The sequence below is a fragment of the Bufo bufo genome, chromosome 3 (assembly GCF_905171765.1).
Source record: "Bufo bufo chromosome 3, aBufBuf1.1, whole genome shotgun sequence".
NCBI classification, from domain to species: domain Eukaryota; kingdom Metazoa; phylum Chordata; class Amphibia; order Anura; family Bufonidae; genus Bufo; species Bufo bufo.
In genome coordinates, this window is record NC_053391.1 from 91,101,633 (window position 1) to 91,124,921 (window position 23,289).

A 23,289-nucleotide genomic window follows, 5' to 3' on the forward strand; every position below is an offset into this window, starting at 1 on the left:
TGTTGTCTTCGGCTTTGTATTTGCTGGTTCTTTCAAGCTGGGGGCTTGGCATTCTGGTGGCAGAGGGGAATTAAGAGGTCGCAATCCGCTCACTATAGATAAGGAAACGGTGACATGTTCTGTTTCTTGGCTTAAAAGCAGAGTCCCAGGCTTTATACCATACATCAAACCCCCGGGGACACAGATCCTGACTACAAACGGTAGAACATCTGCTCTTGGCGGGCGAAGTTCTAAAGGATTGCACAGAACTTTCCTCATCAAACACCCTGCATCCAGCCGCCTCATGTCAGCGCTCTCCAAATGTTGCTCATTATGGTGTCCGCCGTATTGTTCGCTCATTAAAATCCTTATCCTGCCTTTGTTTTCTGCCTATTACAGTGCGGGATAATAATAGATACATAGACTCATAAGTGTCAGATGGATTTCAATGCTAAAGCTATAATACCAGAAACTCCATAGTGTACGAACATCCTTTAAAGTTAAAAAATACCGGATTTCCACTAAAGTTCTCTGTGGCCGTCTAGCTATAGAAATTGCCTGAAAAGGATGTTTTTCTCAGTCCCGGGGTTAGTATGTTGTGAACTGAGGTCGTTTTGGGACACAGATTTCATTCTTAGACTTTACCTGTAACTTTTAGTGCACATTTCACTTTAGGCCTCATTCACGTGTGTTGAAAGAAGGTTAAAGGGGTTATCCAGCTAAAGATGATGATGACCTATCTTCAGGATAGGTCGTCATTATCACATCAGCGGGGGTCCGAGTCCCGGCACCCCTGCCAGTCAGCTGTTACAGGGAGCTGCTCACCGGAGCTCTTTAATGGGGCGGTGGCCGATGTACGGTGACGTCGCATGGCCTAGGAAGAGGTCGTGGCACTAACAGAGCTATGGCCTCTTCTAACAGCTGATGGGCAGGGGGGGGCCGGGTGTCGGACCCCCACCGATGTGATATTGAAGTCCCTGCTCCCTCTGTCTTCCCAATGTGATTCTGATTTGTATGGGTGAACGAAGGAGAGAAGTAGACTGCAAAGAAAAGAATAGCTCTGACATGAAGTATACGTTGTTCCTGCATGTTTACTGTCTGCAGGGACAGGTCAGAAAGAGGGAGGCAGGGGCTGGGGTAGGTAGATAAGAGACAGGCTGAGAAGCATGTCTCTGTATTTTACATATTAGTCTTCCACGTACAATATATGCTGAAGATGGGCCTGCCTTAGCGCAATACTTAATAATATTGCTAAGGAGACACTGTACGTCCTGTTCTGTAAAAAGAAGAAAAAAATGGAAATGACAGACCTTCATATTTTTGTCCCCTCTGTGTAAAATATTTCATTGTGACTCCATTTGTTACTTATACTGACATGAAATGTAATGTGTGTTTTCTAGGTTCAATATCGTCACATCGAGAGGCGGCGAATTCTGTTCTGGGGTCAGTCTATGGATACAGTGTATCCTCATGTCAGGAGAATGACCTTGACCCCGAATTATGTGATGGTTGAATGGTGACGGCTTCAGTGTTCAATTTTGGCTAAAAACAGAAGACATTAAAACCAAAAAGTCTGATGTATTAATTGGAGATGAGCGAATTTCCGCTTATGAAATTTGTTCACACTTCGTTTGGTGGTAAAAGATGAATTGCGTTATGGATTCCGTTACCACGGACCATAACGCAATTCTATGACGGAATGCATTACGGAACGCCTTTAGAGGACTCCTCTGCATAGCAGAAACGGGACTTTGCAGCCCATTGACTTCTATTATGACAGAATGAATAACCCGTTATGCATTCTGTCATAGAATTGCGTTATGATCAAAATATGAAATTCGCTCATCTCTAGTATTAATACGCTGTATGTTCATGAGATTTGGATAAAGCTTTTTTCTTTTTTTTCCCCCCAAAAGTGTAAATATTTTTAAATAAAATGTAAAATATTTGAATTATGTTATATTCTCTGCTCAATATTCAAGTAAGGGAAGCCTATAACTCCTAGATCTACTCCAGTTTGGGACTTAAAAGGGGTTTTCTGGGTGTTTAATACTGATGACCTATCATCAGTATAGGTCATCAATACTTAATTTGTGGGGGTCAGATACCCAGCACCCCCACGGATCAACTGCTTGAAGAGGCCGGGGCACTCCGGTGAGCGCCGTCACCTCCTCACCGCTTACCTAGCGCAGTGCCGTCTGGATAGCGCCTGTGTCTAGAGTAGACCATGGGACTGATAAACGTGACGTCACTGGCCGAGGAAGTGGCTATGTCTCTGCAGTCAGGTGATCAGGGAATCTGACAAATGGCAATGCATTCTAGTTCATTGTACCATCATCACAACTGTAGCTTTTGTTAGAGAAAGTGCAGGTTCCAAACTTCCGAGAAAGTTTGATATGCAAATTGGGCTGCAAAGAGGGCTAAACTTACAAAAGAAAAAGATTGTGTTACATAATGTTTGGCACAACTCGCACCCTTTATGCCACCTCCCTCTTTTGCGCCAAGAAATTTGCATTCTGAGAAGTGCACCTAGTATGATTAAGATGATCCATGAAAACCAAACTCTTCCCTTGCGCTATAGAAGCCCAGCTAAGCTTCATTCACTGGAAGCCAGAAGAATTCTGAACGTGGTTTTGGCCACGAGTGGGGAAGACGAGTAATAACTCCAAGCAAGTTATACTTCGAGGAGTCCATGAAGCAGTTAGGCCCCTTTCACATGGGCGAGATTTCCGCGCGGGTGCAATGCGTGAGGTGAACGCATTGCACCCGCACTGAATCCGGACCCATTCATTTCTATGGGGCTGTGCACATGAGCGGTGATTTTCACGCATCACTTGTGCGTTGCGTGAAAATCGCAGCATGCTCCTCTTTGTGCATTTTTCACGTAACGCAGGCCCCATAGAAATGAATGGGGTTGCGTGAAAATCGCAAGCATCCGCAAGCAAGTGCGGATGCGGTGCGATTTTCACGCACGGTTGCTAGGTGATAATCGGGATGGGGACCCGATCATTTATATTTTCCCTTTATAACATGGTTATAAGGGAAAATAATGGCATTCTGAATACAGAATTCTTAGTAAAATAGGGCTGGAGGGGTTAAATTTTTTTTACAAATAATTCACCTTAATCCACTTGTTTGCGCAGCCGGTATCTCTTCTGTCTTCTTTTGTGAAGAATAGGACCTTTGATGACGTCACTACGTTCATCACATGGTCCGTCACATGATCCGTCACCATAGTGATGGATCGTGTGACGGACCATGTGATGAGTGTAGTGACGTCATCAAAGGTCCTATTCCTCACAGAACAAGGCAGAAGAGGCTGGCTGCGCGAACAAGTGGATTAAGGGGAGTTAAAAAAAAATTTTTTTAACCCCTCCAGCCCTATTGTACTATATGCATTCTGTATTCAGAATGCTATTATTTTCCCTCATAACCATGTTATAAGGGGAAATAATACAATCTACACTACAACTAACTCAAACCTGAACTTCTGTGAAGAATTCGGGTCTGGGTACCACAGTCAGTTTTTTTTATCATGCGCGTGCAAAACACATTGCACCCGCGCGATAAAAACTGAACATCAGAACGCAAAATCAAAACTGACTGCAATTGCGTTCCTACTCGCGCGGATTTGCGCAATGCAACGCGACGCATCCGGACACGCTCGTCTGCAAGGGGCCTTATGGCTGCTATGCGCACAAGAAACTTGTGTCCACTGTCTAATAAAATAAAATCATGGATATATATTTTTTTTTTCTTGAAGCTTAAAGAGCTTGTAGAGATATATAGATATATATATATATATATATATATATATATATATATATAATATTATATTCCCCCCCCAACTTATATGTTAAACGGAAGGCAAAAATGTGATGTGAACCCACCCTCATCTGTTTATCAGTATTCTGGGCTGAAGACACATAACATTTAGGGCTCGTTCACACATCCGTGCTGTTTTTTGTGGTCTGAGAATTGCGGATCTGCAAAAAACGGATGCCGCCCGTGTGCCTTCCGCAATTTGCGAAATGGAACAGGAGGCCCATTATAGAAATGCCTATTCTTGTCTGCAAAACGGACAAGAATAGGACAGGACTCATAAATTTTGCGGGGCCACGGAACAGAGTAACTGATGCGGACAGCACACAGAGTGCTGTCTGCATCTTTTGCAGACCCATTGAAATGAATGGTTAGGTATACGGAACGCAGAAAACGGCCCGTATACAGAATGCAAAATACGTTTGTGTGAACGAGCCCTTACAACCTTTATAATTTCCAATTAAAAAAAAAAAAAAGTTGGGTCTCCATTATTTATTAAAATTATTTTTTATATATATCTAGTCCCTACAAAACTGAATAATCAGGTTGGTAACCCTGGATGTGCGGGGTCCTAACACAGCTGCTTAAGCGGTCCATGTACCTGCTTCACTAATATGGAGGGAGACAAGTAGTCATGGTTCATCAGGGAAATAGATGCAAGTGGTGTTTCTCTAGCTCTGTGCCACAGATGGGAGCAGTCACACCAGTGCCTTCTGTGCAAGGACCTTTCCACTGACCACCAGGAGTGTACACTAGCTGGATCGGTGTCTTTCCTGTGTAACGTCTTCTCCTGGGATGTTGATCCAGAGGGAGGCAGACTCTTCTCCAGAAGCATCAGTTGCATACACATATAAGGGTGAGGACAGTACACTAATTCACTGCACATGTACTGCAGCAAGCTCTACTGTCCTCCTGGTGCTATGCCAGATGCGCTTGTTAGTGGTTAAGCAGTCCCTAAGCGAGTGGAAGTTTTTTTTTTTCATGTGTGAACTGCTGAGGGGTATTCCTCTAGATCAGCAACCTGTGGCCCTCCAGTTGTTGCAAAACTACAACTCCTAGCATGCCCAAATAGCTGTAGGATGTCCAGATATACTGGGAGTTGTAGTTTTGCAATAGCTGGAGGGCCGCAGGTTGGGCATCCCTGCTCTAGATCATGAATCGGCTACCTTGGGCACTCCAGCTGTTCTGAAACTACAACTCCTAGAATAGTTTCAAGAACAGCCATGTAAAAGTGCATGTTGGGAGTTCACAAAAGCTGGAGTGCCGAATGTTACTGATTCCTGCTCTAGAAATTCCCAGTTTTGCAACTGCTTAGGATATCATGAAATCTGTTGCAAATCCATGACATCTACGGCATACTGCAGATATAAGAATTTAAAGGCGTTTTCCTGTTTCAGATATTGATGATCGATCCTGCGAGTGCTTCGCTCCCTAACTGTTAACCTGGTTGCAGCTCCATTTACTTGAATGAAATGGCGTGAATGGGTCGGAAAAGCTGTAATTAAACTGCTTGTCTCTTCAATGCTGACTGCAAGCAGGTGTAAACAGTGAAGACCTAGGATAGGTAGTCAATATCTAAAGGGGTTGTCCGGTTTCAATCGTCACTGGAAATCTAGGGTGCCTCTGCGATTATCCCAGTGTGGTTGGTATTTTCCATGTTCAATAAGGGAAATAAAGACAACGTCTGGCATAAAAATCTTTTAATTTATTACTAATGACACGACATGTAACACAAGGACAATGGTGACACAGGTTATTTGTCACAATTACAATACAGCTTAGTCCAGCAAAGCACACACAGATGACATTAAAAAAAAAACCTTAAAAGCAATATCGGATGGGCATTTCAAGCACCTGGTGCACATAAGAGTGCATCGTAATGTGACAGGCAGGGGGCACCCAGTAAGCAAGGGGCCGTTAAAACTCCCATCTAATATGGTCCTCAACATTTCATTACAAACCCAATGCTACACTACATTTTTATGAGCCCTTTCTTAGATGGTCGTCGTGAACGTGTATGGATCATTGTGCCTTTCATTACCGTCAAAAATGTCTGGGAATTTATATATCTAGTCTACTGGAAATAACGACATGCTGATCAGATGTGACCCTGTAAATTCTCTAAGTACTGCACAGTATAAAATACTTTATTACAGATAGTAAACACAATATTTCAGGTTATAGTAGATATGTTGCACTGTGCATAATGAGGTATGGGAGAATGATAAAGGGATCATCCCAAAAAAATAAAATTAAACCTTTATGACCTGATAAAGAGAACCTGTCTGGACATTTTATGCCCCTAAACTGCCATCACCATCTTATACTGTATGGTACTAGTTTTCTAAACATGTCTTTATAGAACTCCTAGGGGGTGGTGCCCCTCTCCTAAAGAGACAAGCCGGCCCCTAAAGGGAAATCCTCTCTGGCTTGACTGATGTTCCTTAGGCCACAAGATGGAGTCCCGGGAATGTGCAATGAACCTGGGTGTATTTGCATCCTCTTCATTGGTGCAATGTGCATATCGGCAACAGAATCTCTACTCGTCGCTTCACTGTGCCTGCCCTAGTGCTGAACGCAAAGGAGCTTGTGTAGCATTTGGAGCTAGCTTGTGATGATGTATTCGGCCTGAGCAACGTCAATCAAGCCAAAAAGGACATGTTTAGAGATGTCAATCAAGCATGACTCTTCAAAAGCGCGGCACCACCCCATGACTCTTCAGGAGAACTGCACCACCCCATGACTCTTCAGGAGAGCAGCACCACTCCATGACTCTTCAGGAGAGCAGCACCACTCCATGACTCTTCAGGAGAGCATCACCACCCCATGACTCTTCAGGAGAGCGGCACCACCCCATGACTCTTCAGGAGAGCGGCACCACCCCATGACTCTTCAGGAGAGCGGCACCACCCCATGACTCTTCAGGAGAGCGGCACCACCCCATGACTCTTCAGGAGAGCGGCACCACCCCATGACTCTTCAGGAGAACTGCACCACCCCATGACTTTTCAGCCATTATCTGCATACAGCACTAAACTTCTCTCACCATATAATGCAGGAACAAAGAATACATACTTTAAAACCCAATCCTTTGAATTACAAGGCAGTGGGGGCAGTATAAGGATGTAAAATGTCCTGACAGGTTCTCTTTACAGAGTGCACTGATCGTTATAGCTATGGTATGAAATACACTGGCACCACTCTGATCGCTGGTTCTCAGTTCCACCTTTATGAAACATGCTTAAAGGGCATCTGTCAGCAGATCTGTACCTATGACACCGGCTGACCTGTTACATGTGCGCTTGGCAGCTGAAGACATCTGTGTTGGTCCCATGTTCATATCTCCCTGCATTGCTGAGAAAAATGATGTTTTGAATATGCAAATGAGCCTCTAGGAGCAACGGGGGCGTTGCCGTTACACCTAGAAGCTCTGCTCTCTCTGCAACTGCCACAACTAGGGATGAGCAAATTTCATATTTTGAAATTCGTTTTCGGTTCGTGTTGTGGTATTTACTGAATTGCGTTATGGATTCCATTACCACGGACCATAACGCAATTTTATAAACGGAATGGCTTTAGAGGCATTCCGTTATTCATTCCGTCATAATAGAACTCTATGGCCAGCATAACGGATCCGTCCGGTTTTCGTTATGCTGGAGTCCTCTCCTGCATAACGGAAACCGGACAGATCCGTTATGCAGGCCAAAGAGGGTGTGGAAGTTGCAGAGAGCAGAGCCTTTAGGTGTAATGGCAACGCCCCCGTTGCTCACAGAGGCTCATTTGCATATATTCAAACTTAACATTTTTCTCAGCAATGCGGACACATATGAACATGGGACCAACACAGATGCCTTCCGCTGCCAAGTGCACATGTATCAGGTCAGCCAGTGTCATAGGTACAAATCTGCTGACAGAAGCCCTTTACCCTATTCTAATAATGAATAATATAAATACCGTCTTCACTTTCAATTCCAGTGTCTTCCCAGTCCGGATAAGAAACCAGTATCATCCTGGCACCACCTGCAGCAATGGGGTTATGTCTACTGCCACCTACACGCACTATACAAAGATATGTATGGAGGTCGCTGCCTTACTTGTGTGCTGACAGCTTATGGCTTTTTGTTCGAGGTGCCACAACCGGAGTGCTCCTTGTAGCATCATTTACAGATTATAATGCACCAAACACGGAAAAAAACACTTCACTAAACAAAACATCTAGCATGTAACAGTCATGAACGCACAGAAGCTGCAGGCTACACGATGCACAAACAGACGAGAAGCTTCAGCGCTTCTGGATTAAAGGACATGAAATGGAAAGAACAAAATATTCCGCCATTTTTCTGTACATAAAAGGCATTTCAGTAGCACTTACATCAGGAATGAGACGGAAACTGTAATTTTCATGTAGAAATATTTCCCTATGTTTCAAAAATAATCACAGATGCCATGTTACCACACTGCTGGCATGTAGGACCAACCATGATGCCAAGTAATAGTGTGGGAGGGGCATATATATATATATATATATATACACACACTACTACTAGTCTGGGTGGGTCGTCTGTCAGCTCAGTCCCTGATTTACTGAAATCATGATAAATCATCCTTTTCTTAGAACTCTGTGTTGTGCCGTTCTTCTGTTACTCCCACTAGAAACATAGATAAACTGACAACTGGGTGTTAACATTTCCCTGTAGCAAATGTCCGATTAGTGCTAGGAGTGTGTGGGACACAGCCTATCATGAAGTAAATGTTAACACCCAGTTGTCAATTACTCATTCATTTCCAGTATAAGTAGCAGAGGAACGGCCCAGTTGAAAAAAAGTCTCTTAAAGGGCATCTGTCAGCAGATCTGTACCTATGACACCGGCTGACCTGTTACATGTGCGCTTGGCAGCTGAAGACATCTGTGTTGGTCCCATGTTCATATGTGTCCACACTGCTGAGAAAAATGATTCCTTAATATATGCAAATGAGGTTCTAAGAGAAACGGGGGCGTTGCCGTTACACCTAGAGGCTCTGCTCTCTCTGCACCCTCTCTACTTTGATTGACAGAACAGGACGTGATGAGCTTTTCATTGCTTGGCCCTGTCAAACAGTGGAGAGACCGCAGCAGTTGCAGAGAGAGCTGAACCTGTAGGTGTAATGGTAACGCCCCCGTTGCTCCTAGAGGCTCATTTTTGATATATTAAAACATCATGAACATGGGACCAACACAGATGCCTTCAGCTGCCAAGCGCACATGGAGCAGGTCAGCCGGTGTCATAGGTACAAATCTGCTGACAGACGCCCTTTAAAATAAATGTGCATAAAGCCTCATTCACAGGTCAGTGTTTCATGGACGTCTGCTGTACGTGTTCTCCACGGACAGCACACGTCCCCTTTCATTTTAATGTGTCTATTCACACATTAGTGTTTTAGCACGGTCTGTGGGTCCGTTTTTTTTTATTAGCACGGATCATGTTCTATTTTGTCCGTGTTCACGGATTCATCACTGACCACCTGCACAGACATGGACGTGTAAATGAGGCTTAAAGGGAACCTGTCACCGGGATTTTGTGTATAGAGCTGAGGACATGGGTTGCTAGATGGCCGCTACACATCCGCTATACCCAGTCCCCATAGCTCTGTGTGCTTTTATTGTGTAAAAAAAACAACGATTTGATACATATGCAAATTAACCTGAGATGAGTCCTGTACGTGAGATGAGTCAGGGACAGGACTCATCTCAGGTTAATTTGCATATGTATCAAATATTTTTTTTTTTTACACAATAAAAGCGCACAGAGCTATGGGGACTGGGTATTGCGGATGTGCTAGCGGTGATCTAGCAACCCATGTCCTCAGCTCTATACACAAAATCCCGGTGACAGGTTCCCTTTAAACCAGTCACATGCAAGGTAAACTGGTAAAAGTACCGCTGAAGTACTGGACGACATGAGTGTCGATGTGCAGAAACCTAAGGAGCAGCAGATGACAGCGCCGCCCCGTTACTTGCATACAAGGTAAAAAGTCAAAAATCGAATGGGGTCAGTTTTTAATCGAGAGGCTGCCGTTCACACATTCAGGAACATCATACAGAAATGTCACAAATACTTTTTCAACATACAGCTTATACAATGGTACTTTATTTTGAGATTTGGTTTCCCTTTTACATTTTGTAAAAGTGCCTTTATACAAAGTAGAAGTTTTTAACTATTTTTGACACCTTACACCTTTAGGGGGTTTCCCTGAGGGAAGATAAGAGGGTCTGCTTCTTTCTGGGTGGTGTAGTTTTTAGCTTACATTTGCTCCCGGCATAAATGTACGTCAATTTGCTGGGACTGAAGTGTCAGCCCCAGCACGGCCCTTGACATGCCCCGCCCCACCCTTGTCACGCCCAATTGGCGTACAAGGCGCAAAACCGGCTGTACACCCAAAACTGTGTCGCATGGCAGACAGAAAAGGGGACTTTCGACACTTTTCACGTCAATGTCGCAAGTCCATTAGTAAATGTGCCCCATACAGTCATGTGCGTGAGGCCTCAGTCCCATGGGTGGTCTGGTCTTGACCAAGTAATTTTAGATTCATGTGGGTCTGGCTCATGACAGCTCTTAAGGTTTATCGCGGTCACGTCGAGGTTTTTGAAAACCACATTGTGTGGATAAGCCCTTAGAAGAGGAGTGCCCTGGCATTTGGCGTTTCTGTGCTTTTTCATACCCAATATAAGACTCATGAAAACACACTTCATATTCCTCGCTCCTGTGACTTTAACGTGAAGTGGCCATAGTGCGCCGCATGGCTTCACGGGAAATCAATGTGATTTTGGCGGAGCAATGGAACAGGTGACACACATTTTTCTCCTGTATTAACTGAATGGCCAAAAACTTTACAGTAAAACCATATGCAGTGTTTGACCTCTTAAATCCCTGCTACATAGATAATTCATGGACTGCACCCAAAATGGCCTAATCGATGTTACAAGCGTGGAAGGTCAATTGCTGATGGCAAGCTGCCGCGAGACAGAAGTCCAGAAGGTGTAGAGTTTGTGACTGTCGTGATGCGGCACAAGGCAACCCCATTCGCTTTCATTAATTGCGATGGAGGTATGCTACACTGCGATCTTTGACCATGCAACATGTATTGCTGCCAAAGTCGGCATGGGGCCCTTCACTTTGGGTCTGTTCGCGCAGCGTTTTCTGAGGTGGATTCCGCAACCCAAAAATGCATCAGAAGTAAACAGGGAAACGGGTTACCGCATATTGCGTTTTCCCGCTTACAGTTTTAGGCCGCATGCACACGGCTGTTGTGCGGCCTTTCCATGAATTGGGAGCAGCAATTGCGGCCCGTGCAGCGGGCCGGACCCATTCAACTTGAATGGGTCCGTGGTATGTCCGCACCGCAAAAAAATATGACATGTCATATTTATTTGCGGTGCGGAACAACGGAAAGAAACACCACGGAAGCACTCCGTAGCGCTTCCGATGTTCTGTTCCATGACTCCTTTCCGCATCTCCGAAATTGCGGACCCATTCAAGTCAATGGGGCCGCATCAGTGATGCGTGGTGCACACGGCCGGCGGCCGTGGATTGCCGACCCGCCGTTTGCATGAGGCCTTAAAAACATGCCAAAGAAAAAAGAAGCGACATGTCCATTCTTGATGCGGAATCCGCATCCACAGTTCCGATTGAAATGGGCATGATGAAAAACACGTCAACAGCGCATCAAAAAAACGAGTCAAAGGGGTTGTGCTATTAAAAAATATTCTACATTTTTCGAACCAGCACCTGGATCAGAATATTTTTGTAACTCCATGTAATTAAAAATGTATTATAGCTACTGAGTTAGGCCTCATGCACACGACCGTTTCGTTTTTTGCGGTCCGCAATCCGCAAAAAACGGAAGCCGCCCGTGTTGCTGTTTGCAGAACGGAATTTGCGGAACGGAAGCCGGCAATATAAATGCCTATTCTTGTCCGCAAAGCGCGGACAAGAATAGGGCTTGTTATAATTTTTTAGCAGGGCCGCGGAACGGAGCCACTTCAATGGGTCCGCATCCGAGCCAAGACGGCGGCTCGGATGCGGACCCAAACAACGGTCGTGTGCATGAGGCCTTATTCAGTGAAAGCCACCTGCGGTTTGCTCTTTTTCGAGTTTCTCTGTCCTGCTCACTGAGGTGAATGCTTATGCCCAGTTCCAACCTTCAACTGCCACCAGCCGCAGCACACAGCACACGTCATCTGAGAAGTGACAGCTTGAAATAAATCTAGCAGAACAATTGGAGCAATGACTGGGGAGATCTATGGATCCATGTGAGGTACAGGGCTGGTTCTAGCTTTGCAATGCCTCATTCACACATCAGTGTTTGATCAGTGATTTTGAGTCAAAACCTGGTGCGGCTCTAAACACAGAACAGGTGCAGATCTTTCGCTATTACCTTATGTATGTGGAGGCTCCAATCCTGGTTTGGGCTCCCAAACACTGATGGAAATCACTGACCGAACACTGACAGTGTGTATTAGGCCTCATTTACACATCAGTGTTCGATCAGTGATTTTGAGCCAAAACCAGGTGCGGCTCTAAACACAGAACAGGTGCAGATCTTTCCCTTATACCTTATGTCAGTGGAGGCTCCTATCCTGGTTTCGCCTCACAATCACTGATGGAAATCACTGACCAAACACTGATGTGTGAATGAGGCTTAAGGCATTAGAAAGAGGTTATCATGTACCAGATTATGCATGATTTTAATTTTTTACATTATTCATGCGATAACCCCTTTTAAAACCACGTTGGGATAAAAACTACATCCTAAAAAACCACAAGGAATCCTGAAGTTTATTCTGCATCAGTTTTTTTTTTTTTTATTATTATTATTTACAGCATAGAAAAAAAAAACTCTGTGAGAACCTACCCTCTGGACTCTACATATGTTTTAATTCTAGTGGCCAAAGACAAGCAATACAAATACTAATACTAGACTCACTACTAGGGCAGATGCACACGACAAAAGCGGCACATACGGACGCTGTACAACGCCACATAAAGTACCCATGGGTTCATATTATAAACCTATAGGCACTCTGCGTGCTGCTGCACGTTGCCTCCATGTACGGCACCATATGATGGGGCTATTCTTCCCTAGAAGTAAGGCTACTTTCACACTAGAGTTTTTACTGGATCCCACAGGTTTCAGCAAAAACGCTTCCGTTACTGATAATACAACTGTCTGCATCCGTTATGAACGGATCCGGTTGTATTATCTTTAACATAGCCCAGACGAATCCGTTGTGAACTCCATTGAAAGTCAATGGGGGATGGATCCATTTCTTTTGAGTCAGAGAAAACGGATCCGTCCCCATTGACTTGCATTGGGGGTCATGATGGAAAGAAAACCGGTTTGCTCTCCGGTATGAGAATGGAGCGGAAGGCATTTTGGAGCACTCCGTTCTGTTCAGTTACATTTTCTCCCAATTGACGATGAATGGGGACAAAACGGAAGCGGTTTCTTCCGGTATTGAGACCCTATGACGGATCTCAATACCGGAAAATATTAACGCTAGTGTGAAAGTAGCCCTAATCACTCTGGGGAATACAACATCCGTATGTGTGCTTCAGTAGAAAACCATATGGGCCCACAGTGTGCCGTATTACAGATCTGCAGAACATGCAAACTTCATCCAGCCATGTGCATGAGCCCTCATCATGTCCACAAGAACAGACTCGTGTGCACACAGGTTCTCTTTTTATTAAGTTGTTTCACTATATGATCTGAAGATTATAACACTTGAAGAATACCCGCCGCCAACGAGATGGAAGCCAATGTGTGTGATGACCAAGGACATATCTCCCCAAGGACTAGAAGCATGACAGAACAGAAAGAAGTGCACAGAAGTAAAGTAACAGAATCACGTCTTGTCTGGAGCTTTACCGCCCATGCACCGCGAGAATCGCCTGCTGCTCTTTGGAGGTTTGACCTTTGAAGCTATTCCTGTATAGTGGACGTGTCATCTTCAGAACTGAGGGACAGGTCTCATTACTGGTCTTACAAAGTCTTTGGTTTACAAAAAGAAAAAAAAAATCCAGTGGTAAACAGTTTTTTTTGATCCCTTTATGTATTATAAATGGCCTGTCGTGAATAAGGGCACAGTCTTTGGTTGTCAAATATTAGGGACTGGGCTTGGTGGTGCTGATCTGATTCACACATGGTTCTGGTGTAAAGGCAGTATCAGAACATCGTATGGGAGGCGTCAATATTACCTCCAATCAGCACCAAACCCTAAAAATGCTAGAAAAAAAAAATAAACCGTTTTCCTACAATTGGTCATGTTCATGCTACAGTTGACAATGTCCAAGTCCCTTTCTGTTGATACATTTTGAGTAGATTTTCTATAGAGTCGTTTTCGTTGAACTAAAGCAGCTTATAGCAGTACAGTAATACTGACAGACGGCATCTTACACTATTGGTTTAACACTGAGGTGAAGGCAGAGAACATTGATGGAACGACACAGAGACGCAGGAGACAGCAGCCGGGGGTTTATGTCAGGCCAATTTCTTCAAGGACGCTTCGTGGTGTCTCTGCCTCCTGTTGAGGAAACACAAGATGTGAAGGAATCAGTCCCAGACTGTAACATAGTGCAAAGTCCACATTACATTCCTACATCCAAGAAAACAAACGCTTTCTACTTGTTCAAAAGAAAAAAAGACTGCAAAAATCCAAATACGACACTTGTGAAATGGGAAAGAGAGACCCTTGATTTATGCCATTTAGGGCTCAGTCACACGACCGTATGGCTTTTTCTGTGTTTTGTGGGCCGTTTTTAACGGATCCGTTTTTTGTTTCCGTTTCTGTTCCGTTTTTCCGTATGGCATATACAGTATACAGTAATTGCATAGAAAAAAATTGGGCTGGACATAACATTTTCAATAGATGGTTCCACAAAAACGGAACGGATACGGAAGACATACGGAGTACATTCCGTATGTGTTCAGTTAATTTTTTTTGCGGACCCATTGACTTGAATGGAGCCACGGAACGTGATTTGCGGGCAATAATAGGACATGTTCTATCTTTGAACGGAACGGAAACTGAATGCATACGGAGTACATTTGGTTTTTTTGCGTAACCATTTAAATGAATAGTTCCGTATACGGACCTAAAAAAACGGTCCATATACGGAACGCAAAAAACATTTGTGTGAACGAGCCCTTACTGTGATAATCTACAAATACAATACGCTACATTACTCTGCAACCTGCTGGCAAATACTGGTACCACACCCTATTACGGCTTTGTTTCATTTGTATGGGGTATTACTGTATTTTTGGAGACGAAGGCTACAGGTTTGAGTCATCTGAAACCATTCCCCTATTAATTCACACACCCATACATCTTGGAGTTGCATAGTGCCTACTCATCAGATCTCCCTCTCTTTCATACCACAAACTTAAAGGGGTATTCCCATCACAGAAAACGGGGGCATATCGCTAGAATATGTCCGCATTGTCGGATAGGTGCGGGTCCCACCTCTGGGACCTGCATCTACGCCGAAAACGGAGCAGGGAAAAGCCATTTCCATCAGCCCCATAGAAGTGAATGAGAGTGGTGGCCGCACAAACGCGGTGCGCTCCCATTCAGTTGTATTGGGAGAGGGCTTGGCGGTGGCCGGACCCTGGGAAACTCAGGGTCCTCCAGCCACCACTCTCCGTTCTCTTTTTTTTCAATTTGGACTGTCCTGACCCATTTTCACCATGTAGACAAATCACTCTGGTTTCCATCCTGCATGTAGCACTTCCTGTTCCTGTATCCAACCAATGATGCACTTCTCCTTCCTCCACTGCCACAGCTACAGCACTGGCCAGCTACTTTATAGCTCCTCGCACCCAGCTAGACACTCCTCTACCACTGCTCCGCCCATGGACATAACATCACAGGAAATAAGAAAGAGCTGCATGGACATGGTCATGTGACCACAGCCCAGCATGCAAGATAGAAGCAATAAAGGTAAAATAAAAACATTAGAAAATTACAGCTACCCTCAAAAATGATTATTTTAAAGGGTGTTGATGCAAACCAGAAAACCCTGGAAACACACACCACCTAAGGCCTCTTGCACACGGCCATTGTGGTTCCGTTCCGTGCATTGGGGACCGCAATTTGCGGTTCCCAATGCACGGGCGGCAGCCGGAACGGATCCAGACCTATTCAACTTGAATGGGTCCGTGATCCGTCCGTTCCACAAAAAGATAAAAACAAGTTCTATTTTTTTGCGGAATGGAAGCAGGGATCGGAACCCCACGGAAGCACTCCGTAGTGCTTCCATGGGGTTCCGTTCCGCACCGCATCTCCGGATTTGCGGACCCATTCAAGTCAATGTGTTCGCATCCGTGATGCGGAATGCACATGGCCGGTAACCCGTGTTTTGCGGAACCGCTGTATGCGGCCCCCAATACGGCCACGGGAGCACAATGGCCGTGTGCAAGAGGCCTAACTCTTTGGAGGAGGCTCTTCAGTGTCCACTACTCCTCTCCACTCTTATATGGTCTAAGTCCTAAAAAGGTAATAAACTTACCAGTTTTCTTCCTATACCAGCTCTTGATTAAAGGGCTTGCCCAGGATTTTGTTACTGATGGCCTATCCTGAGGATAGGTCATCAATATTTGATCATGGGGGTCTGACACCCCAACAATCAGCTGTTTTAGCGTAGCTCCAGCAATGGAAATACACAGCATCATCCATTGTGTCATGGATGGAGCTGATTACTGCATCACTGCTCCCATTCAATTCAGTTTGCCGAAACTCAGAAGATTTTCTGCTGCAAAATTGCATGCAGAAACTCCACAGCATTTTACAGATCCAGCAAAGTGTGTGTTTAGCAATAGTGATGGACGGACATTGGCCGGGACTGTTCGCGAACGCAATCAAATGTTCACGAACCACAAGTTCGCGGCGGGCCCCATTCACTTTAATGGCAGGTGAACCTGGAAAACCTTCAAGTCATATTTGCAGCCACAAAATACTTACTAGAAGTGCACAAATAGTCCCATAACATGGACAGTGACATACCAGAAGGGGATCAATGACAAAAATTCCCACAAAAAATACAGTCATGGCCGTAAATGTTGGCACCGCTGAAATTTTTCAAGAAAATGAAGTATTTCTCACAGAAAAGTATTGCAGTAACACACGTTTTGCTATACACATGTTTATTCCCTTTGTGTGTATTGGAACAAAACAAAAAAAGGGAGGAAAAAAAGCAAATTGGACATAATGTCACACCAAACTCCAAAAATGGGCTGGACAAAATTATTGGCACCCTTAACTTAATATTTGGTTGCACACCCTTTGAAAAAAATAACTGAAATAAGTCGCTTCCTATAACCATCAATAAGCTTCTGACACCTCTCAACCGGAATTTTGGACCACTCTTCCTTAGCAAACTGCTCCAGGTCTCTCTTATTGGAAGGGCGCCTTTTCCCAACAGCAATTTTAAGATCTCTCCACAGGTGTTCAATGGGATTTAGATCTGGACTCATTGCTGGCCACTTTAGAACTCTCCAGCGCTTTGTTGCCATCCATTTCTGGGTGCTTTTTGACGTATGTTTGGGGTCATTGTCCTGCTGGAAGACCCAAGATCTTGGACGCAAACCCAGCTTTCTAACACTGGGCTCTACAGTGCGACCCAAAATCCATTGGTAATCCTCAGATTTCATGATGCCTTGCACACATTCAAGGCACCCACTGCCAGAGGCAGCAAAACAACCCCAAAACATCAATGAACCTCCACCATATTTCACTGTAGGTACTGTGTTCTTTTCTTTGTAGGCCTCATTCCATTTTCGGTAAACAGTAGAAAGATGTGCTTTACCAAAAAGCTCTATCTTGGTCTCATCTGTCCACAAGACGTGTTCCCAGAAGATTTTGGCTTACTCAAGTTCATTTATGCAAAATGTAGTCTTGCTTTTGTATGTCTCTGTGTCAGCAGTGGGGTCCTCCTGGGTCTCCTGCCATAGCGTTTCATTTCATTTAAATGGCGACGGATAGTTCGCGCTGACACTGATGCTCCCTGAGCCTGCAGGACAGCTTGAATATCTTTGGAACTTGTTTGGGGCTGATTATCCACCATCCGGACTATCCTGCATTGACACCTTTCATCAATTTTTCTCTTCCGTCCACGCCCAGGGAGATTAGCTACAGTGCCATGGGTTGCAAACTTCTTGATAATGTTGCACACTGTGGACAAAGGCAAATCTAGATCTCTGGAGATGGACTTGTAACCTTGAGATTGTTGATATTTTTCCACAATTTTGGTTCTCAAGTCCTAAGACAGTTCTCTTCTCCTCTTTCTGTTGTCCATGCTTAGTGTGGCGCACACAGACACACAATGCAAAAACTAAGTGAACTTCTCTACTTTTTATCTGCTTTCATGTGTGATTTGTATATTGCCCACACCTGTTACTTGCCCCAGGTGAGTTTAAAGGAGCATCACATGCTTGAAACAATCTTATTTATCCACAATTTTGAAAGGGTGCCAATAATTTTATCCAGCCCAATTTTGGAGTTTGGTGTGACATTATGTTCAATTTGGTTTTTTATCTCCCTTTTTTGGTTTTGTTCCAATACACACAAAGGGAATAACCATGTGTATAGCAAAACATGTGTTACTGCAATACTTTTCTGTGAGAAATACTTAATTTTTTAAATTTCAGGGGTGACAACATTTACGGCCATGACTGTATGTATTTTAATCAGGGGCCATTTTTATGCGTCTTAAAAGGGAAATTCTCAAAAATGTGTCCTACTGGAGCCTAGATAAATTTAATTTCAGGCCACAGGATTACGGGCCCTAAAAATTAGGCATTAACCTGACATAAAAAAACAAGTGATTATGTGGCTCGAGGTACATTATGCGGTCAATGGATAAAAATTTTACTGTAGCCCACTGGAGTACAGGCCCCAAATGTTAGGCATTCACCGTGCAGAAAAGATAAAGTGATTATGTAGCTGGAGGTATATTAGACGGTAATTGGATAACAATTTTACTGTAGGCCAGTACAAATACATGTTAAATACATATGTTTAAAAGAACTAAAAATATAAAATTGGATTAAAAACATGGCTAACGAAATCCCCCCTCTTGAATAAACCCCAAATGATAATAGGCGAAATTCGATAACACATGGTCGTCACAGGTGTTGAAGTCCTCCGAGGCCCCAACAATTAGGCATTCACTGTGCAGAAAAGATAAAGTGATTATTGTCGGGTATTTATTTCATATAAGATATGAAATCATAAAAATTATGATTTCATATTTTTATGAAATATGAAAAATTAAAAAAAATTATTGGCGGACATATAAACGCCAGTTCTTTTATTGATGAGATCTAAAGTTAATTTGTGCAGATAATGAAACAGGGTGCAATTAATTATATAAAATATAATTTATTACAAATAAATACATGCAGTAAAAATGGCATACAAATGAATATAAGGATAATATCAAAATTGACCTCAAGATGATGCTCACTTAATTTAGTACACCAAGTACAATACAATGTTATTCAAATTATTATCAAATTATTACCGATTATTGAAATATTATAATGTAACAATAACAACAAAACAATAGAAATGAATCTGTGGAAAATCCCTTATGCTCAATCAAAGAATATGGCAGTAAGAGACACCTTATAAATACGCCCGTTGGCCTAACTACGGATAATAATATCCGATCAGAGATTTCACTCTGATATCAATATTACAGGAATTATAATGATGTGCACGTTCATTAAAATTTCCCATAAAATTATTGTTTTAACAATATTGACCCACTAATAATGGGGTCTCAACTATATGCCAATTGGAGCGATTTATAATTACTGCAAATGAAATAGATTATACATTACCCCTGGCTTTGGGACAAAGAGCTTTTTAGAATGGACCCAGCTTTCCAAGATTTAGATATGTCCCGTCCTGTGTGAAGTGATGCTGATGAATGAATCTTTGTAAAGAGTTCCGTTGTGAAGAAGTCCTTGTGAAGTTTTTCCTTTTGTGAAGTTTGTGAAGTGTTTGAAGAAGTGTCTTTTCTCTCCCAAAAACTGGATCAGATATCCCCCATCCTTATCTATGCCCATCCCCTCTTGGAATAGGGATTACCAATTAGATAAGGTGGGTGTGACGTATGTTAAACATGGGGATGATGTCACTAATTGACATTCCTAGGAAACTTCTGCCCATCTACCACTTGATGGCACTGTTGTATCATATAACAATTTTGAATATTTTAAGAATTAACATATTATATTGCTTGTTTTATTACTACTTAAACTTTGCCCTTTCACACCTTAAATCAATTAGGAGGGGCTCTTTCTGACACTTTGCTCAGACTGACTGGCGGTATCAGAAGTTTTCCTAATCCCTGAATTTATGGGGCAGATAGGAGTAATGATGGTTTTTCTGGTTTGTGTACCTTAACTGTCTTCAGCTATTGAGTAATGATGTTTGAAATAACATCAGCTCCTCTAAAATAAACCCTATTTAAGAAATTTCCACTTAAACACATTTTATATCCCCTAGAATATACCCTCTCAGTGAGATACAGACATATAAAGATACATTAATAATATTTGGTTATAATACATCAATATCACATAGTATATATGAATCATTAACAAGTTCAAACGCTAAATAAATGCATACAGGAATATATATATATCTATATGGGAATATTTGAATAGATATCTATTCCACACCAGATGTGTTTTATGGACGTCTCTTATCAGATCATGGTTTAGCCATGAAACACCCATTGTTCCTCAGACAGACAAGTTTAGAGAAACCACTGTAGATAAATCCATGTCTCTAAACAATAATAAAAGTATAGTCTTCTCTATATATTCACTTTTAACACATTGAACTTGCTATGAACCCATCTTGGTTTTTTTCAGGTTCATGCTGATCACATGTTGTTAAAGGCAATGATCATCCATATTGAATATGGTATCATCAGATACATTGTACACTTATGAAAATGCACAACATTATGTAGCTGGAGGTATATTAGACGGTCCATGGATAACAATTTTACTGCAGTGGAGTACAGGCCCCAAACATTAGACATTCACCTTACAGAAAAGGCCTTTTATGCCGCTGTATTTACATAAGACAGGGACCATTCTTTGTTCTGGGTGGTGGCGGATATGTGTGGGCTGGCATGAGGAAATTCTATTAAACGTGGTCGTCACAGGTGCTGAATTCCTCCGAGATCCATGCCTCATAAATTTTTAGAAATGTGAGGTAGTCCACACTGTTGTGAGCTAGGCGAGTGCGCTTATCGGTCACGATCTCCCCTTCTGCACTGAACGTCCTTTCGGACAGGAAACTCGACGAGGGGCAAGCCAAGAGTTCCATTGTGCCAGCTTTGGCCACAGGTCAAGCCTGCACACCCAGTAGTCCAGGGGTTCCTCACTTCTCAGAGCGTCCACATCGGCCATTAACCCGATGTAGTCGGGCACCTGTCGGTCTAGGTGTTCCCTGAGGCTGGATCCGGAGAGCTGCTGTCCATGGTTTGGCTGCAAGAATGATCTCATATCCGAAGTGACCAACACATCTTCAAACCGCCCTCTTCTGGCATGCGCGGTAGGATTGCTACCCGCACCTGTTTCTCTGTGGGTGGAAATTCTTCTGCTAGCGCCCGCAACGGCAGAATGCAGCATCTCTCGCAGCAAGGACTGGAAATGCTACATTCTGACAGCCCTCTTTGATGCTGGTAACATGTCCACCATTTTGTGTTTGTACCGGCGGTCTAAGTTGCCACCCAGTACTAGTCCTTGCCCTTTAAGCTTTTTATACGGGGGTCCCTCTTCAAACACTGGAGCATGAAGACCACCATTTGCACTAAATTGGAAGTGGTGGAGCGCCCTGGCTCCTGCTCATCGTACAGGAGAATGTCATCCTCAGTCTCCTCCCCCCAGCCACGGATAACACCAGGGATACCAGAAAAGTTTAAAGTCTGCTCTTCTTGCTACTCCTCCTCCCCCCAGCCATAATCCTCCTCTGACTCCTCTTCAGACTCCTGCTGACTTGTCTCAGATGGAGTAGCGCCCCCTGGGAATTCATTCAACATTGCGACTTCCTCATCTTCCTGCTCCTTGACGGCTTGATCAATGACACGACGCAATGCACGCTCCAGAAAGAAGGTGTAAGGTACGATGTCACTGATGGTGCCCTGGCTGCGACTGACCAGTTTGGTGATCTCATCAAATGGCCGCAGAAGTCTGCATGCGTCGCACATGAGCAGCCACTGGCGCGGTGAAAAGAAACCAAGCTCCCCAGAACCTGTCCTGCTGCAGAGTTCGTACAGGTAGTCGTTAACTGCACGTTTCTGCTGAAGTAGCCTATCAAGCATATACAAGGTGGAATTCCAGCGCGTCAGTGTCACGGGGGGGCAACGGGTATATCACACCAGTTGCAATTAGTTATTCCAATAGCGTTTGTCCCTCTATCTAGCTGCGGTAACTCAACAGAACCGCACACAACTGCTACACAATACAAATGCACTATAATATACACTCACCTAAAGAATTATTAGGAACACCTGTTCTATTTCTCATTAATGCAATTATCTAGTCAACCAATCACATGGCAGTTGCTTCAATGCATTTAGGGGGTGGTCCTGGTCAAGACAATATCCTGAACTCCAAACTGAATGTCAGAATGGGAAAGAAAGGTGATTTAAGCAATTTTGAGCGTGGCATGGTTGTTGGTGCCAGACGGGCCGGTCTGAGTATTTCACAATCTGCTCAGTTACTGGGATTTTCACGCACAACCATTTCTAGGGTTTACAAAGAATGGTGTGAAAAGGGAAAAACATCCAGTATGCGGCAGTCCTGTAGGCAAAAATGCCTTGTGGATGCTAGAGGTCAGAGGAGAATGGGCCGACTGATTCAAGCTGATAGAAGAGCAACAATGACTGAACTAACCACTCGTTACAACCGAGGTATGCAGCAAAGCATTTGTGAAGCCACAACACGCACAACCTTGAGGCGGATGGGCTACAGCAGCAGAATACCCCACCGGGTACCACTCATCTCCACTACAAATAGGAAAAAGAGGCTACAATTTGCACGAGCTCACCAAAATTGGACTGTTGAAGACTGGAAAAATGTTGCCTGGTCTGATGAGTCTCGATTTCTGTTGAGACATTCAAATGGTAGAGTCCGAATTTGGCGTAAACAGAATGAGAACATGTATCCATCCTCTGATGGCTACTTCCAGCAGGATAATGCACCATGTCACAAAGCTGGAATCATTTCAAATTGGTTCACTGTACTAAAATGGCTCCCACAGTCACCAAATCTCAACCCAATAGAGCATCTTTGGGATGTGGTGGAACGGGAGCTTCGTGCCCTGGATGTGCATCCCTCAAATCTCCATCAACTGCAAGATGCTATCCTATCAATATGGGCCAACATTTCTAAAGAATGCTATCAGCACCTTGTTGAATCAAT

At 43.6% G+C, this 23,289-nt stretch overlaps 2 protein-coding genes across 7 annotated transcripts in view; one reads left to right on the forward strand and one right to left on the reverse strand.

Moving 5' to 3' along the window:
• The window catches only part of ZRSR2 (zinc finger CCCH-type, RNA binding motif and serine/arginine rich 2), a 47,279-nt gene extending 45,401 nt beyond the window's left edge, over positions 1–1,878 (forward strand). Inside the window, 1 exon segment of the mRNA XM_040423319.1 lies at positions 1,380–1,878. The gene's annotated coding sequence lies outside the window, so the exon portion shown is untranslated.
• An 11,410-nt stretch (positions 1,879–13,288) lies between these two features.
• The window catches only part of AP1S2 (adaptor related protein complex 1 subunit sigma 2), a 133,556-nt gene continuing 123,555 nt past the window's right edge, over positions 13,289–23,289 (reverse strand). For all 6 annotated transcript variants that reach the window (XR_005777444.1, XM_040423324.1, XM_040423322.1 and 3 more), the window contains one exon: positions 13,289–14,365. Coding sequence is in view for 3 of the 6 variants with exons in the window: in XM_040423324.1 (XP_040279258.1) it covers positions 14,318–14,365 (48 nt within the window). In the remaining 3 variants the exon portion in view is untranslated. The remainder of the gene's footprint in view (positions 14,366–23,289) is intronic.